The following is a 16,468-nucleotide window of genomic DNA, read 5'->3' on the forward strand; positions in this document are numbered from 1 at the left end:
GCGTCATGAAAAAATAAAATAAAAACAAAATACATAAGCGTGATGTGTATTAGCCTCCAGTGGACATAAGCGAGTTGGTAAGACTTAAAGATGACGTATGTTGATATTCCTCGCCATCGTATTATCGATTATTATATATAACATATTTTTCTTTGAAATATTGTGAAATATGCTCTGAAAGTCGATATTTGATGTCTCTCATTGGATTCCTACCTACTTATGAAGATCTTTTGATTTATTTTTGTCAGACTCAGTTAACATATTGAAAAAGAAATTAAATTTTTTGTTACACGTTTCTATTGATTTTTATTTATTTGATAAATCAATTTTATTCATATCTATAATAAAAAATATTATAAATTTACTTCATAAAATCGACAAAAGATACGGGAAAAAAGTATTAAAAGAAGCCTTTCTCGAATTCTACAGGCTTGAAATCAGGACGACGAGGCCGACGGTAACGTCTCTCTCGCTTCGCTCCATACCCCCAGCACTAGTACAAATTTCCTTGAACTCGTCTTTTTATCCTCATTTCTACCAATTCCCTTACACTTACGACGGAAAAGAGTATTATTTCGATCCAGTTTCTCGCGAAGGTAATCTCTTTTCATTGAGTATTTGAGTTTCAGATTTCTCATTAATTTAGTGATAATTTTAATGACGTGATTTGAAGCCTCCTAGTTTGGCAGCTGGTTTTTTCTGCAATTTGTCGAATTTTCGCCGCCTTGTATCTTGGTTGAGCTGTTGAGAAATCAAAATGGCGGGTTGTTCTTCAAGTGCTGGAATTGCTCATTTAAAGAATTTGCAGCATGAGATATTATTGTGCAGGGGATTTGCGGCTTCAAGTTATATGTTTAAAATGATCCAAAATTTCAGTGTTAATGGGTTTAAAACAAATGGCATTTTGCTGTGTGGTAACAAAAGGCTGAGACCTGTGATTGCTAATGCATCGAATCTGGGGGCCGAGCCTCGACCTGTTGTTTTAGTGACAACCACAACCGAAGCACGTGATGGTGATTATGCAGGTAAAGATGATAGGATTGAGGGGAAAAATTATGTATCCACACCTGATAGTAAATTAGATGGTGGTGGTGGGAATTTCAAAGATGGGAGTGGTGGAAATGGGAACGGGAATGGGAAATTTTCTGGTGGCGGCGGCGGGGATAATAATGAAGGTGATAATGAAGACGAAGAATTTGGGCCGATATTGAAGTTTGAGGAGGTGATTCTAGAGGCAGAGGCCCAAGGAATTAGCCTTCCAGCTGATATGTTGGAGGCTGCCAAGACCGTGGGACTCAGGAAAGTCTTTCTTCTCAGATATCTGGACTTGCAGGTATTTTCTACTTGATGTGAAATTAAGCATAGCCGAGAAGAAATCTAGCGCACTCTTTACTTTAATAATTGATGTTTTGTAATGTTGAAATTTTAGGGATCGACTTGGCTCCTCGGATTCCTCACAAGATCATCAGCTTGGCTTAGAAACAGGATGTTGGCCGATCCATCATTTCTCTTCAAAATAGGAACAGAGGTTGGTGCCTTGTTACTTGCTCTTTTCCATATGGAGAGCACATTTATCAAGTGGAAGCACTTGTGCAAAGAACAAATCTAGATTCGCTCCATGTTGTCTGCTAGCTTAGAGAGAGCCATTGGCTCTCCAATTATGACACGAGCATTGTTTTGAATTATATCATCATTTGAGATTTGCCTCAAGTTAAGTTTGTGCACTTGCAGCTCTGAAATAGACCCACATGTAATCTCAATTTGACTATGATAACTGATACCATTCAAGTTCTCAGTTCCTTCTGTGTTTGGATAATATTTTCTTACTTTCAGCGGCCACACATGTCTATAAAACGTACTGCCTTATCTGTGTTTATTGTCATGGTACATTAGGAACATTATCAACATTTTATCATGACGTCGTTGTGTAAAAACTATATATTTCTTTATTTTTTCTTCAGATAGTTATCGATTCGTGCTGTGCAACATTTGCGGAAGTGAAAAAGAGGGGAAAAGACTTCTGGGCTGAATTTGAGCTTTATACTGCAGATCTTCTAGTCGGGGTGGTTGTTAACGTTGCTCTAGTTGGTATGCTAGCACCATATGCTCGAATTGGATCGCCATCTGTATCTCAAGGATATCTCAGCCGTATGAAGAGAGCTTATGGGGCTCTCCCTAGCAGGTTTCAACCCTTGTTAAATAGAGTGGAGTAAATTATGAAATTGGAGTCATACGACTTTAGAATACCCTGGGGGATGCTATCTGCCATCCAGCGCGTTATTTTATTCATAGCTTCTGTTTTTTATTGATGAACTGGTTAATATTTTGTACTATGTTTTTGTGATGAAGCGTGTTTGAAGCGGAACGGCCTGGATCAACATTTACGACAAATCAGAGAATTGCGACCTATTTTTATAAGGTAACGAAGCATCTTCTGTCAATGGTTATGACCCAATTTTCTGAATCAGGAAATTATATGGTAGTATAACAAAAGTAACCGTGGTTTCATTTCCCCCGTTGTCTCAGCACTTTTCTTTTTTGATGTACTTCAATGATATACACGTCGTTTTCAGGGAATTATGTATGGATTGGTTGGATTTGGATGTGGTATTATCGGCCAAGGAATTGCTAACTTGATTATGACAGCCAAGAGGTATATTTATGTTTAGAAGGCTTCATTTCCAACTTTTGCATCGAGTTTGAGTTTCATTACTATCTATTTGTCAATTGAGATCAAAATCACACCAATCAGTTTGATACAAAATATGTTTTCTTCGCCTGTCTTTTTATGTTCAGTTTCTACGACTTCAAACTTTGGTTGGATAGAGTTCGGTTTACCAAAGTTGATCCTGTTGTTTACCTAACCTATATCAATGCTTATTTTACTTCTTAAGGCATGTTTGTTTATTTTATTTTCGCATCAGGAGCATTAAAAAATCCGATGATGACATTCCAGTCCCACCTCTTTTGAAGAGTGCAGCACTTTGGGGTGAGTTGATTTACTCCTTGTCCTTCACAACTAAAAGTTTTATTATAATATTTATAAATTAAAAAAATTTACGTTTTTCGAAGAAAAGTGCCTGGAATAATGATGCAGGTGCTAAGATATCTTTCTTGAAATCTAAAAATTATACCAATGATCTATCCTCTTTGAACTCTGATTTCCCATTACTTTCAAAATATCTTAGTCTGCTTTATGGGATGTTTTGAAATCCTTTTGTCGATTATTGCTTATTATAGAACGATATCCTCTTCTCCTCTGCGCTAAAGTGTATATATCTTCTCCAGGTGTGTTTCTGGCAGTTTCTTCAAACACTCGTTATCAGATTATCAATGGGCTCGAGCGTATAGTCGAGGCATCTCCTCTGGCAAAGCAGGTTCCACCTGTTGCATTGGCTTTTACGGTTGGCGTAAGATTCGCCAACAATGTGTATGGTGGCATGCAGTTTGTCGATTGGGCGAGGTGGTCTGGTGTGCAATGACCAATAGAGGAATAAATTATCCTTTCATTTTATTGTTTGCCAGAAAAACCAAGTATGCTAGCAATTTCTCCCGAACTTGTAGAAAACCAAAATCATCTCTGCGAGGGAAAGTGAATCACTACTTGCCATAAATTTAAGTGTTATGTGGTGGACTTAATGGTATTCATGCGAGCCATTCGAACTCACGCACGCAAATACATGTAGCAGCCTAGATAAAAAAAAAAAATCGGATGGAACCATGCATAGTACAAAATTATATTTCCTCGAATGCTCAATATCTGTAAAGCCCGATTTAGTTGGCAATTACTGGTCCTGTCATAGCCCATGGCACACAAAAACACTATCATCAAACCACAAAAAAGAAAGAAAAAGAGGAACCTATTTTCCAGTTTGAAGATGGCGCATCATACCTCCTGCCCCATAATTTTTCCACGTGTTCTATTCAATGAATACAAAAATCTGGTCAACGGTCAAATCTTTAATTTTCCTGTCACTGTGAACCCTGCAGACAGAACCATAGCTTCGAATATTTCCTAGTTATCCAGCTAATTTTCAGATGTTACTCGAAATTATTATTGCTCTAAAAGGTGAAATTGATCACGTTAGGTGTTTTTTATTTTCGATCCGACAGGATTGTGAGAGGAGGTAAATCGTGGTGATTTAGCCAACCAACAGCAGCTAGATCTTATGCTACGATACGCACAAATAATTCTCCCTTGTTAGAAAAAATTTAACTCCTCCACTGCTGTTTGCGAGATTCGATCTCTGATCAATAATCGAAATTATTATTATTACGGCTATTGCCGTTTCCCTCCATATTTTCAAGCTTTGTCCTATATATAGGCAATACAGTGACTGTTTTCTTCTTCACATAACCCAAATTCTCGATCTTTAAAAATCGAAAGACCAAAAAAAAAATAAGAATCTTCTCTACCCATTTTCCATTCTTCAATTTCATCAAGAAAACAAAAACAAAATTGAAAAATAATGACAAAAATCGACACCCTCCGTCGATTCCTGCTCCCATGCCTCAACCCGACCCCCACATCCCCCACCCCACCACCTACCTCCGCCGTGAAGAAACGTCTGAGCACTTCACTCCGGGACGACCTTGATGAGAAGAAACACTTCGCCAATCAAGAAACCATAGAACAAGAACGAGACGCCCAAGAAGAAAGTGATTCATCCTCCTCCGATCCTACCACTCCCATCCCCACCTCTACAGCTATCTCCCATGCGCCGCCGCGTTGTTCTAGAACAATGGTGATTGGAACCATCTTCGGCAGCCGTAGAGGCGGCCACGTGCGGTTCTGCATACAGCACAGCCGCCTCAATACTCGGCCCTCTCTCCTACTCGAGCTCTCGATCCCCACAACCACTCTTATCCAGGAAATGCAATGTGGGCTAGTGCGAATCGCCCTCGAGTTCAATGCCGCGGCATCAGCCGAATCTGAGCTGAATCGATGCCCCCTTCACTTAATCCCCCTGTGGACTCTCTGCTGCAACGGGCGAAAGCTCGGATTTGCCGTCCGCCGTAAGGCCACACAGCAGAACAGGCTTATGCTGAAGACCATGCAGAATATCACAGTCGGGGCAGGCGTAATCCCATGCGGGCCTGGGTCGGGTTCAGAGGGAATCATGTACATGCGGGCTAACTATGAGTGTGTCGTTGGGAGTGTTGACTCGGAGTCTTTCCATTTGATCAACCCTGATGGCGGCCCTGGTCAAGAACTCAGCATTTTCTTGCTTAGGACTAGGTGACTCTTCATTACCAATCGTGTAAAAGATGGGGATTTTTTTGAATGATGAGAAAATTTTGGGGTTTTCTTATATCTTTTGCCATTGCTGAGATTAAGTTTATCTTTTAATTTCTGAAAAAGAATATATGAAAAGATTGTAGGACTAGTGGGAGCGTTCTTGAATTCCTAGCTACAGAGTGTAAGAAGTTACGAGTTAGTTTTTGTTGGCAATTTTTCATTAGAAATAGCTTCAAGAATAGCGTCTTTTGTTTACTTACATTCTTTGCTTACATTGTCTATGTTAAAAACACAATGTTTTGATTTGCCCTTCAAGAACAGATGTTTGGCCCTGTTTAGCTATACTTAAATACTATTACTGCTTCAATAATGTGATCTGCTGTTAATTTGTTAGAGAAGATTCTTGTATTTCATTCTGTGTTACTGTTTGCTTGTTCTGTTACTTCCCTCGAGGAATGCTCTTAATATCTGATAAAATTAGAATATTCCCATGCTTATCTGATGGAATTTGGCTGGGTCCGTGTTTCCTACATTAATAGTATATAATGAGATATGCTACAAGAAATATTTCTTCGGGTGTAGCATTGTCTAGAAAAACTTGTATTATTTAAACCTGCATGACATTGCACAGAAAAATGTGGATGCTGAGATATTCATAGCATCTACGTTTGGTATTGCAAGCCCTTAAAAGTTTCAAATTTTCAAATGGTTGCACAATCATGGTCGCCATGGGAGTGTGACTCTGGAGCCCAGTGGACACTTTTCTTTATCTGCCATATGTTTATATCCATCATTCAAATACTTCAATATGATTCACTTCATTGTCATAATGTTACAGCGAAGTCGTAAATGTGGCAATGTTTACAAGATTTGTTACTTGGATTTATATAGAGGAAATCAATAGGCTATTCAGTAAAGTCTTTTTTTTAATCCTAAACAGCAGCATTGTTACCTTCACGACCATCGGCCAATGCTGATGTTATTTGTGTATTCTTGTAAGAATATTGACCAGCGAGGTAGGTATAGGCACAAAGATTCACAGCTGTAATTCCTGCTAACAAACAGTAGTAATAGTCTAGCTGGCTGCTATTCAAATCTTTGCCAAACCAACCTTTTCCGCCCTTTTCTGTAACATGGTCTACTAGAGTTTTCAAATTAATGCTGAGAAAGTTTGCAACACCAAGCACGCTGAGGTAAAATGCTATGCCTAAGCTTCTCATTGAATCCGGAACTTGATCGTAAAAGTACTTTTGCAATCCCACAAGTGTGAATCCATCTCCTACTCCGATTAAAATAAACTGTGGAATAGCCAAAATACGCTCATTGAAGATGAACCCTCAATTGATATTTTCTCCACAATGCTTTGTCTTTTCCTCTCCACCAAGGTAGCTACTACCATAGTCGCAACTGGGAAAATCATCCCTGTATCAATTCTTTGGAGAATGTTGATTCCTCTCTTGTTGCCAGTTACTTTTCTTAGCAAGGATACAAGGATTTTATCCTAGAATGTGACAGAAAATATCATTCCAATGGCTGCCGTAGCATATATTGAGGTTGCTAGGATCATGAAATCTTGAGTAATTGTAGGATTCTGTGTTGCTTCTTGTTTGATGAAGAATGTAGCAGCCTGTGCTACACAAATACCTAACGGTAGAGTGGTAAACCAGATTGGCACCATGTTGGCTATAAGCTTCATCTCCTCCACTTTGGTTACAGTTGCTAATCTCCATGAATTTATTTCATTATCTGTCAAGTTTTGTCTGTTACTAATGATTGCCGCTCTGTCGAGAAACCTGATACATGTGGTGAAAAGATTAGTTTCTTAAACTCTGAACACATATTAAAATTATTAGTTTTATAGCATTTAAATCTTATATTTGCTATCCTAAATCTTGTTTTTGATGCTATCTGAACGCTTTCCTATATTATTTTATTATCATTTCCTATCAACATATTCTTGGCTTAGTAATTTATAGTGCTTCACTAGCTCTGAAGTTCATATAGCATTCACAAGCGGAGCATAATTAAAGTTTAACCTATCTCATCTGTACTAAGATTCACAATCAAGCGGAACCTTTTTAATTTGATTGTGAATCTTAGTACAGATGAGATATGTTAGACTTTAGTTATGCTCCACTTGTGAATGCCATATGAACTTCAGAGAGTGTTCCTAGCATTTTCGCACAAATTCGAACACATAATCTTCAAATCTATGACATGTGATTGTATCTGCCCATCAACTCGTAATAAAAGATTGTTGTAACTTATAGACAAGTCAAATAAATAAAAAGAAACAAGACAAAAAAATAAGGAGAAAGGCTATTTAGAATCAATATGGAAAAATCCTACTAAAATATTATTATTTATTTATTTTCCCAAGAAGCTTCCAGCATGTAGAATCCGTGTAAGGGACCGGGACCGCCTTTTGCTGTCAGCATGTATCTTCTGTTTCTAGAACCCCAAGTATAAAAAAACCAGCTTCTAGTGTGTATTACTCCAAAACAAGTAAAGGGTCAAAGAGATCCCTAAGAAAAGTAATCTTTTATTTGAGCATAAATACACCTCTGTTTCCGAATTATGAACTATGAAGTTTCAGAAGAAAACTTACCGATGAGCTTACTCAGACCCCCTCTCCATTTCTTGATCCTTATTATCATATTTTGTTTCATATTTCAAGATTCAAGATTTCTTGAAGCTAGGCTACTTCCCTCCCTTCCTCAACAGAGTAAGGCCACGCGATGTTCGATGTTAGTTACATTTTTAAATGAGAAAGACTTCTAATATTATATAAAACTCGACTAAATTTTTGTGTACGTCGCTGTGATAAGTATATATAGTATATTTGTTTATTTACTCGATATTACATATACTTGATGTTGTTATTAACATTGTTAATGATTATGAATAGGTGAGTCTAAAATTATTGCAAGTCTTGGAGTGGTTTGCAAGTGTTGTGACGTTGAAGAATGTGCAATTTCATGGGATGGGTCTTGCTCAAACCTAAAGTGCCTGCCATGGAAATTACAGTAACCCTTGTAATATTCATTTGTATAATCTTGAATCGATCAAGTTAATCATAGTGATGACTACTTGTGTAATTCTAATGTTTAGCTTGGTAAAATAATTAAATTGCATTTGGCTTATTAATTATTTTTTGTTGGTCAAATAGGCACCATTAAATATTAATCATCAACTTTCATACAACTCCGTAATAATACATAACTAAAGGATTGGATAATATTTATTTTGTAGAAAAAATAAGAACACTTCAAAATATTAACAAATCCTTATTTAAATTGTTTTTTTTTTCCAATTGATGTTAAGAGTATTTGAAATGGATTTAACATTTTACTCAAATTGAAAAGGTTTCAACATTGTTAACCATGTCGAAGGATCTTTGACAGATTCGATGGAATCTGAAAAAAATAGCAATAACCATCCTATATCATATATAGTAATAGAATGGAGTCCGATATTCAAACATTTGCGCTTCATTGATTAGTGGATTATTCATGGTCCCCAACAAGTAGAATCCATTAAATTTCATGGACCTGGGAACAAATCAAGCAAGGATCTTATGCAAAATATATGATGATGCTCGGGTTGATTAAATGAGTTGGGTGGGCAATATACAGGGTATAGATGAATATTTTCCAATATTTTTGACCTGATGTGATCAACCTCTAGCCTGCACTGTGAGTACTTTTGACCGGGTAGGATGAGTTCGAGTCAGATGATATGCACATACTCAAAAAAAATGCTAGTGGGGCGTCGGAAGAGTTTATGGCGTAGCCACTCCAACGCTTAAACCAGTATAGGGCTCACTAAGTAGATAGAAATTTAATGAATGCAATAGAATGAAATATCTCATGTCCCAAATGAATTAACAAATCTGGATATTTATAAGAGAGAAGATGACATCGATTACAGTGCCTAAACACTGTTCCTGATTAGACATCTACCTATGTCCTGCTTTATGACAGTAGACATGGTGACACATAATGTCTCTGATCTTGTTATGGATATTGATTTGGCATGTTAATGATTATGAGGTATGGTGACCCATACTTATGGGCTCTGCTCCCATCTCCTTGTGGTCGGTCTGAGTAGGAAAAACCCGACTTGGACGGTTCCTGCTGTGACCGGGTAATGTGATCCCGGGTCAGATGGCCTGGAAATGTGGAGGGGAACAGACCCCTTAATTACCAGTGGAATGGTCCACGATCACTTAACATAATCTTCTCGGATACCCTGCCTTGTTTTGTCTGGCCGAAGAAGACTCCAAAATACTGCAAGTTCTCGGGACTGTCTGGCCAAACATCTTTTCTACCCAGACAATATCATTCAACCCAGTCTTGTCATGCCAAGAATAGGTACTCAAGCTTGTATGAGTCTATAATGGTTTGATATGTTTATCTGGTCGCAACATGCTCGAAACTGTTCAGACAAGTTACTCTCTCTTTACTCGGACGGCCTTCCACCTGATCTTCTCTTGACTTCGAGAGATCAATTTTGGAATGATCCTACTTTAGTCCTCTGTTCTGTCCGAGTCCAAAGTTGACTTGGTCCTTTCGTCCTTTCCAGAGCATCACCGATATACAAAATTGCAAAAAAAAAATGGAGATAGAACATTAATAGTGTTTTTCATGCATGAAATTTGATAGCTATCACGTCGCCTAAAACCAGATGGAAACTTGAAACTGACGAGCATAAAGGGCATTACGAAGTACTCGGCTCATGAAAATCTTGATACCAATGTACTAAAAAACATCAAGGTTCATGGTAATATTTAAGCACTTCGCAACACTCTCTGCATATACAAACGAAGAACTTAACATGAGTTACAGAACTAAACATAAGACAAGTCGATCATGTTCACTCTTCCTCAGATGACTCGTGCACATCTTGAGGACTAACAGCTACTTTTGAAGATTCAACTGATAGAGATGATATCTCTCTACTCCTAGTCGGAAATGGATCTGATTTCCTGATGCTGCTACTCGGTTCCTTCCCTTTTGCATCCATATTCAGATAATCTGTCAATATTCTTTTTGCGCCAAGCCCACGAAGGGAAAGTTTGCAGCTTTCTATATATGGTGATTTTTCTACCTCAACAGGGCTAAGAAGCTGCGAAGGAGAAAAGCTAGGCGTTGCAAAAGCTGTCCTGTATGGAGTGCTAGAGGATGCGAGTGGAATACTGATGCTTTCACAAGTGATTATACCGACCTTGGAGATTGACACAACTTGATCTGAATGCTTAGACATATCGTCCACGTAAATTAGATCATCGATACGGGCAACAATATTGAATGCCAGGCTTTCCAAAACTCTTGAGTAGCTCTCCAATATGGACTTTCCAACATCCTGTTAGGACAACCACAGATTGCAACACAACAAAAATGTGTGAGGTTTTAAGATACGGCTGTACATTCACCTAACATCTAGTTATTAAGTTAGTTGATCCTAATATGAAGTCAAGGGAAGAAAGAAAAAGCTGCATTCTTAAGAGGGAGTGAGACATGAAGTCCAACCTTGTTAAATTGGATTTTGCTCATGTCTAAGGTTGTCTGAGGAAGACCAGGAAACCGCTGCTTCAGGCAAAGGAGCAGACTCTCAGCTCTATCTGCAAGAAGTTCACTTTTATCTGCATCAATCATCAAATCCTTGACCATTTCCCATGAAGACTTAGAATTTGATCTCTGTGAACTGTGCAGTGAATTTAAGTTAGCTTTCCGGCGCCACACATAAATGGAGGCCTCCACTCTGTTGGCAATCTCTAAAGCATGATAATCAGAAGAAAAATCGAGGCAGTCGAGCAAATATTCAGGCGAAAATTGGTCCGAATTAATATATCGATAAATAAGGTCTCCCAAACTTGCTTTTCCGTTCTGCAACCATCAAGAAAAAAAGGGAAAATCAATTAGCAGCCAGGTTTTGCATCATGTAAAATTAAATAGATGTTTGGAGTTTCTTTTAAGAATACCTTCGGGAGAGCATCTATAAATGAACCAGGGATATCCATTTCAGCTAAAGAAGCGCCGTTTATAGCCATTGCAGCTTTAAGTATTTGGTTTGTACAATCCCGCCGGTGCTGCAACATTTTCCTAGAATCATCAGTAAGCCCGCCCAGGGGGACTCGAGGAACTGGAAGCCACCATTTGTTCTCTTGACGGGGAACAGGTTTTCGAAAAGAAGCTGATCCATCAGCTACGGGGGCAACAATCCCTTGGTCAACATACCAAAACTCAGAGTTCTTGAAACTGTCCAATATTTCCTATTCAAAGAGGATGAAAAAGTTAGCGCCACTACAAAACTATACAACAAGTAAGAAGAATAATTTAGTGCCTTACTAGTAACATGTTGTCTAATTTGCGTAAAGCGGGGAGATTAATGAATAGATCAGACCGGGGTCTTGAAGTCATGATCTGTAAATGGCAAAGAGAACATAAGTTATGACACTGATTCTAACTTCTACAGAGGCTCATAGCAATTTCTAATCGTGAGTATCAAATTCCAGCAACTGTGTCTCCACATAAAGTTTTCTTACACTTTCAGAATCACAGTTTTACTCTGTAAAAACGAATATCATTAACATCCAAACCAGAGGCGCATGCATACAAAAGTAGCATGGTTCTTTGCAAATTATACAAACCTCGAGTTTGCTTCCATCGGGGAATGTCTGCCAAGACGGTATCAATTCAACTATATGATCACTAACACAGAGAAGCCATTCCATTTCTCTTCGCCACATTGATTTTTTATCAGTTGCTAGAGGTTCTAATCTCCAAACTTGGCCAAAGAGTGTAGCTACCGAAAATATTAGACTGATTAGGTAAATGCAAGATACAAAGAATGACTATAAATTCAACAAACTTTTGTCAAGTGACAAACGAAGCAGACATAACGCACCACAAAGATTCGTAATAGCATTTGATATAGCCAGAGCAGTGCAAACCCCATTGCCACAACCAGACATGTCTTCACCAAGGAGCAATTTTGATAATCTTTCATTCATCATATCAAGCTCTACATCAACCAAGAAATCCGTAACAAAAATTAACAGAGAGATAATCAGGGAAAATGGGGGCATCGATAAACAATTAGCACCTGAAAGAGAAGACCCTTGTTTCTCCAGTTTTCTGCTGTCCAAGTGGGGCTTCTCTACTCCTTCAAAAACTTCAGGCTTGGCAGAATGCGGCAATTCATCCCTTTGCATTGGCCAACCCATAGAAACGGCTGAAAAAGAATTCTCGGAACTACTATTTTCATCATTCACATTAACCTCAGAAGACAAAAAATCCGTACTTGAACTACTTTCTCCACTTTCCACCTCCTTCGAACTCAAGAACCTTCTATCATTCACTGAACCCTCCATTTTAGCCTCAACTATATTTGGTGAGGCACAATACAAAGAGTTGTTTACAACCATACCATCGAAATGGAACCTTTTGCTTGAAACCCCACCTTGAAGAACTCCTTTATTTCTCAAGAATTTAACTGATTTTGACACCCAAGAGGGCAATGCAGGAGAGGGTCTCAAGTTTCTTGAATTTTCCGAATATATCGACTGGTTCAGAGACGAAAAACGCTTGATTTTTGTCTTGCTCTGCATAGTGGCCTCACTTTCCTGATCAGCTCTATCCACAAGGCGTCGACTTCAACTCCAACCATGTCTGGTTCTGCAAACGGTAAAAGTAAAAAAAAAAAAAAAAAAAAAAAAGAAACCAAATGTGGACACCAGTAATGATGAATGGAAGATGCAATTGTCCAAGAACTGAGGGAAGAAATGATGCTCGAATGCGTGAGAGAGAGTCTCAGATACACGGGTTTTGTGTAGAATGACACGCAGAGTTATCAGAACGGAGAACAAGTATATGAAGGGGGTCTCCTCCATGCTGTGCTTTCGCTTAAACTAGTCGCTTTCATTAGGTTGATTTGTTAGAATTTCGCTTGCACAAGGGCTCACTCTTAATTATTACACGGGTTGATTTTTGTAATTATTATACGGCTGATACAGCCATAATTTTTTGTAGTGTCTTGGTGTTATTACCAGTCAAATTTAATGGATCACAATTGAAAATACATTTTTAAAAATTAATCTTTTTTTATTTTCTAATTTGATGACGATGAATAGTCCTGGAGTATAGGCTCAAACAGTTATTATTATATTTTATTTTCTATTATACTATGTTAAAATTATTACTTAGAGTTTAAATACATCTTAAAAACTAACTCAACATGATATGATTGTCAAAATTCATATATACAATTCTCAATAAATTATTTAATCAAGTTAATTTAAGACGTCTAACACATTCATCTCACTCACAAGAATGAATAACTGAAGTGTGAAGTTTACAAGATAAATAACGGGTGACACATGGATCAGTTTAACACATAATTATGGACTTAATCTCTGATATCATGGTAAGAGTAATGACTTAGGTCTAACTCTAACTCAAAAACTAGTTCAAGATGAGAGGATTGTTAAGTCCACATATACAATTCTCAAAATTTAATTATAACATGGTATCAAAACTCAGACTCATTGTTATGTGTTTGACTATCTTTATGAGTTAATCGATTGAATCACTTAAGTTCTAAAAGTAGTATGTATGTATGAATTTCTTAATCTCAACATTATCGCTTTATGAAAATGACTTATTAGAAGAGTCCATAATAAGCTTTATAAATCACTCTAAATTTTCGTTTTTAACAAATGTAGGATGGGGCGCTACAATCTTTTATCTTTCGAGAATTTCCAATTCTTTTCTTGTCGTTATTGATTATTTTGTATGGATATTTTTAACCACAAACATCACTAATAACGACTTGAAAAATACCCCACATGCAAAACACGAAAATTTAATGGATATATATTTTAGAATCACACATTTTATATTTAAAAATAAATAAATATGTGTTAGAATCCAGCCGAGCTCACATGTATTACAAAGACAAAATCACAAGATGATGTGAAGCCATTTTTCATTACCACCAAGAGACAAAAATCACGTTTGCACCAATGTCAATTCAAGAATTTCGCTTTGTCTCCACAAAAAATTTCCGTTATGTGTTGGACTGCCTATAATTAAGTCACTCGTTCTGTTCATAATTGGGTCATTTGTAAACTCCACATTCCAGATGCTCATTTCTGGACGTGAGATTGGTGTGTTAATTGTCCCACATCGGTTGAATAAATAACCTGTGAGTTGTATATATATGGGCTTGGATAATCCTCCACCTTGAGCTAGTTTTTGGATTTAGTTAGATCCAAGTTCCAATTTTAACACATCGTGATGCAAAAAACATAGAGGCATGCTTAAATTATGGATTGACATTCTAACTCCCCGATTGTAATTGTAAATGGAGGCTTACCTTGTAAGGCTATATGTTATCCGTATGTCTCAATCTTGGTAGTTCTAACCATAACTAATTGGATATTGAATATTGCCTAAAAAGTTATTTTATTTTAGAGAAAACTTCAACTAATTAAACAAATTTTATTTATTTTTTATCAATAAGTTGTGCCCAGCTGACTAAAAACAAGTCATGGATCATTCTTTCCAAATTCGGCTCACAGTGTGAGAACTAACTTAATCGACTTGCATCAATTCCCCAACCAGCAAACCCATGAATTGTGATGCAGAATCAAGAAAACAGAGTTCTCGTGTTTGTTTTGAACCATGGATCGGGATCGGGATCGGGATCGCCCACAGATAAATTAGAAACAGAACCCGTTTCAAAATCGGAAATCATGGTCCGATTATTGACTTAGTGACTTTTATCGCCAAGTATGAAATATGTGACTGAAATCAGGTATATATTTGTGGGAAGAGCTCTACATTATATATATCATGCCTTTTTAATTATTTATTTATTTTCTTAGTTAGTTAAATTCCAAGGGTGGAAAAACTTGGCGAGACTCCATGAGTCATGACAAATGCTTCTTTTCAATTAAGTAATAAATTTGAGTTGACTTTTCACAGTTGCATGATGTTTTAGCTAACGAATCAGCTTCCCTATATAAAAAGGCATTTGCTCAACGCCTGAAAAAACACGCAATAGAATCACGAAAATGGCAGAATTGCAGCTGTTTGGAACTTGGGGGAGCCCGTTTAGCAAGAGGGTTGAAATGGGTCTAAAACTGAAGGGATTGGAGTATGAATTCATCGAAGAGGATATAAAGAACAAGTCCCCGTTGCTTCAAAAGTACAACCCAGTGCACCAAAAAGTGCCTGTTTTGTTGCACAAAGGCAAGCCAATTGCTGAATCTTTGGTCATTCTTGAATACATAGATGACACTTGGGACGTTGGGTCTCCTATTCTCCCCAAAAGTCCGTATGACAGAGCTATGGCTCGGTTTTGGGCTAAGTTTATTGATGAAAGGGTATTACAATCCTCTAAATGATATTTGTTTCAACTCCAACTTTATATTTAATGCTATTTTTGCTGCCAGTGCATACCTACACTTCGAAAAGCTTGTTGGAGTGTAGGGTCCGAGCAAGAGAAGGCGAAAGAGGAGGCAGCAATACTGCTAAAACTTCTTGATTCCCAAGTCGTGGGCAAGAAATTTTTCGGGGGAGACACGTTTGGACTAGTCGATATCGCGGCCGGTTTCATTGCCTATTGGTTTGGGATTCTCGCCGAATGCGGAGAAGTTCAAATTTTGAACAAAGACAAGTTCCCCAACTTATGTGAATGGATCGATGTGTTTAACAAAGATAGTTTTGTGAAAGAAATTCTGCCTCCCAAAGATAGATTGACCGAGAAATTCAAGGCTCTGTTTCAAGCTGCCAAACAAGCCCGGACTGCTTAACTTATTTATGCTTTGAGGAGTCAACTTTACCTCTACTTTTCTTCTCCTTTGTAATAAATGGGGGTGTCTAGTTATGACTTCTCCTTCTTTCGCGAGAATAAATAATATTTTTATTTATTCAGGTATGTAATTTATAGGCCCATACTCTGACAGGCTCCATGTCTGCAATTGCTATGAATTTAATGGGCCTAGCATTCATTATTTGACGGGCCTGAAATTTAAGGCACGCCTCCTTTGAATTACGTCCAAATGGAGTAATCCAGTAGGCCTTCACTATATTTGGGGTTGTAAGAACTAAAAGGCAAAATTTCTTGTTTGTATCTAAAGGGTAATTGAACTTGAGTCACCGAGGAGGCAAAAGCTAATACGTAAAAATTTGTGTGAGACGGTCTCATTGATCGTATTTTATG

At 37.7% G+C, this 16,468-nt stretch overlaps 4 protein-coding genes across 7 annotated transcripts; 3 read left to right on the forward strand and 1 right to left on the reverse strand.

The window, feature by feature from the left end:
* The first annotated feature begins 408 nt into the window (after positions 1-408).
* LOC140805015 (protein RETICULATA, chloroplastic-like) lies at positions 409-3,694 on the forward strand. 3 transcript variants are annotated; one of them, XM_073161194.1, is made up of 8 exons: positions 409-596; positions 674-1,333; positions 1,430-1,528; positions 1,962-2,182; positions 2,350-2,419; positions 2,574-2,653; positions 2,925-2,989; positions 3,289-3,694. In XM_073161194.1, the coding sequence occupies exons 2-8, from the start codon at positions 758-760 to the stop codon at positions 3,480-3,482; spliced, it is 1,305 nt and encodes a 434-aa protein (XP_073017295.1). In that variant the 5' UTR covers positions 409-596; positions 674-757; the 3' UTR covers positions 3,483-3,694. The 3 variants fall into 3 exon arrangements, with proteins under 3 accessions (XP_073017295.1, XP_073017294.1, XP_073017296.1); XM_073161193.1 differs by having other exon boundaries at positions 682-1,333; XM_073161195.1 differs by having other exon boundaries at positions 690-1,333.
* A 631-nt stretch (positions 3,695-4,325) lies between these two features.
* LOC140804842 (protein MIZU-KUSSEI 1-like) lies at positions 4,326-8,382 on the forward strand. Of its 2 annotated transcripts, none has more exons than XM_073160997.1 (2): positions 4,326-5,239; positions 8,148-8,382. In XM_073160997.1, exons 1-2 carry the CDS (start codon positions 4,470-4,472, stop codon positions 8,149-8,151), a joined length of 774 nt encoding a protein of 257 aa, XP_073017098.1. In that variant the 5' UTR covers positions 4,326-4,469; the 3' UTR covers positions 8,152-8,382. The 2 variants fall into 2 exon arrangements, 1 of the variants encoding a protein (XP_073017098.1); XR_012112212.1 differs by lacking the exon at positions 4,326-5,239 and adding an exon at positions 7,495-7,964.
* A 1,601-nt stretch (positions 8,383-9,983) lies between these two features.
* LOC140804826 (rop guanine nucleotide exchange factor 7-like) lies at positions 9,984-13,177 on the reverse strand. Its single transcript, XM_073160974.1, has 7 exons — positions 12,347-13,177; positions 12,149-12,265; positions 11,892-12,046; positions 11,590-11,664; positions 11,223-11,513; positions 10,771-11,127; positions 9,984-10,603 (listed from the first exon to the last, which is right to left on the reverse strand). The coding sequence occupies exons 1-7, from the start codon at positions 12,849-12,851 to the stop codon at positions 10,115-10,117; spliced, it is 1,989 nt and encodes a 662-aa protein (XP_073017075.1). The 5' UTR covers positions 12,852-13,177; the 3' UTR covers positions 9,984-10,114.
* Positions 13,178-15,239: 2,062 nt separating this feature from the next.
* On the forward strand, positions 15,240-16,177 carry LOC140804672 (glutathione S-transferase U8-like). The gene is made up of 2 exons (XM_073160760.1): positions 15,240-15,629; positions 15,699-16,177. The coding sequence occupies exons 1-2, from the start codon at positions 15,318-15,320 to the stop codon at positions 16,056-16,058; spliced, it is 672 nt and encodes a 223-aa protein (XP_073016861.1). The 5' UTR covers positions 15,240-15,317; the 3' UTR covers positions 16,059-16,177.
* Positions 16,178-16,468: the final 291 nt, after the last annotated feature.

Source organism: Primulina eburnea, chromosome 11, assembly GCF_022965805.1.
Source record: "Primulina eburnea isolate SZY01 chromosome 11, ASM2296580v1, whole genome shotgun sequence".
In the NCBI taxonomy this organism is placed as follows: Eukaryota; Viridiplantae; Streptophyta; class Magnoliopsida; order Lamiales; family Gesneriaceae; genus Primulina; species Primulina eburnea.

Excerpts from the sequence above, each read along its gene's own strand:
- LOC140805015 (XM_073161194.1), top strand. The coding sequence starts at position 758 with ATGGCGGGTTGTTCTTCAAGTGCTGGAATTGCTCATTTAAAGAATTTG. Across the intron at positions 1,334-1,429 it reads TCAGATATCTGGACTTGCAG|GGATCGACTTGGCTCCTCGG; the intron begins GTATTTTCTACT and ends TTGAAATTTTAG. Across the intron at positions 1,529-1,961 it reads TCTTCAAAATAGGAACAGAG|ATAGTTATCGATTCGTGCTG; the intron begins GTTGGTGCCTTG and ends TTTTTTCTTCAG.
- LOC140804842 (XM_073160997.1), top strand. The coding sequence starts at position 4,470 with ATGACAAAAATCGACACCCTCCGTCGATTCCTGCTCCCATGCCTCAAC.
- LOC140804826 (XM_073160974.1), bottom strand. The coding sequence starts at position 12,851 with ATGCAGAGCAAGACAAAAATCAAGCGTTTTTCGTCTCTGAACCAGTCG. Across the intron at positions 12,266-12,346 it reads ACAAGGGTCTTCTCTTTCAG|AGCTTGATATGATGAATGAA; the intron begins GTGCTAATTGTT and ends TGGTTGATGTAG. Across the intron at positions 11,128-11,222 it reads TTATAGATGCTCTCCCGAAG|AACGGAAAAGCAAGTTTGGG; the intron begins GTATTCTTAAAA and ends TGATGGTTGCAG.
- LOC140804672 (XM_073160760.1), top strand. The coding sequence starts at position 15,318 with ATGGCAGAATTGCAGCTGTTTGGAACTTGGGGGAGCCCGTTTAGCAAG. Across the intron at positions 15,630-15,698 it reads CTAAGTTTATTGATGAAAGG|TGCATACCTACACTTCGAAA; the intron begins GTATTACAATCC and ends TTTTGCTGCCAG.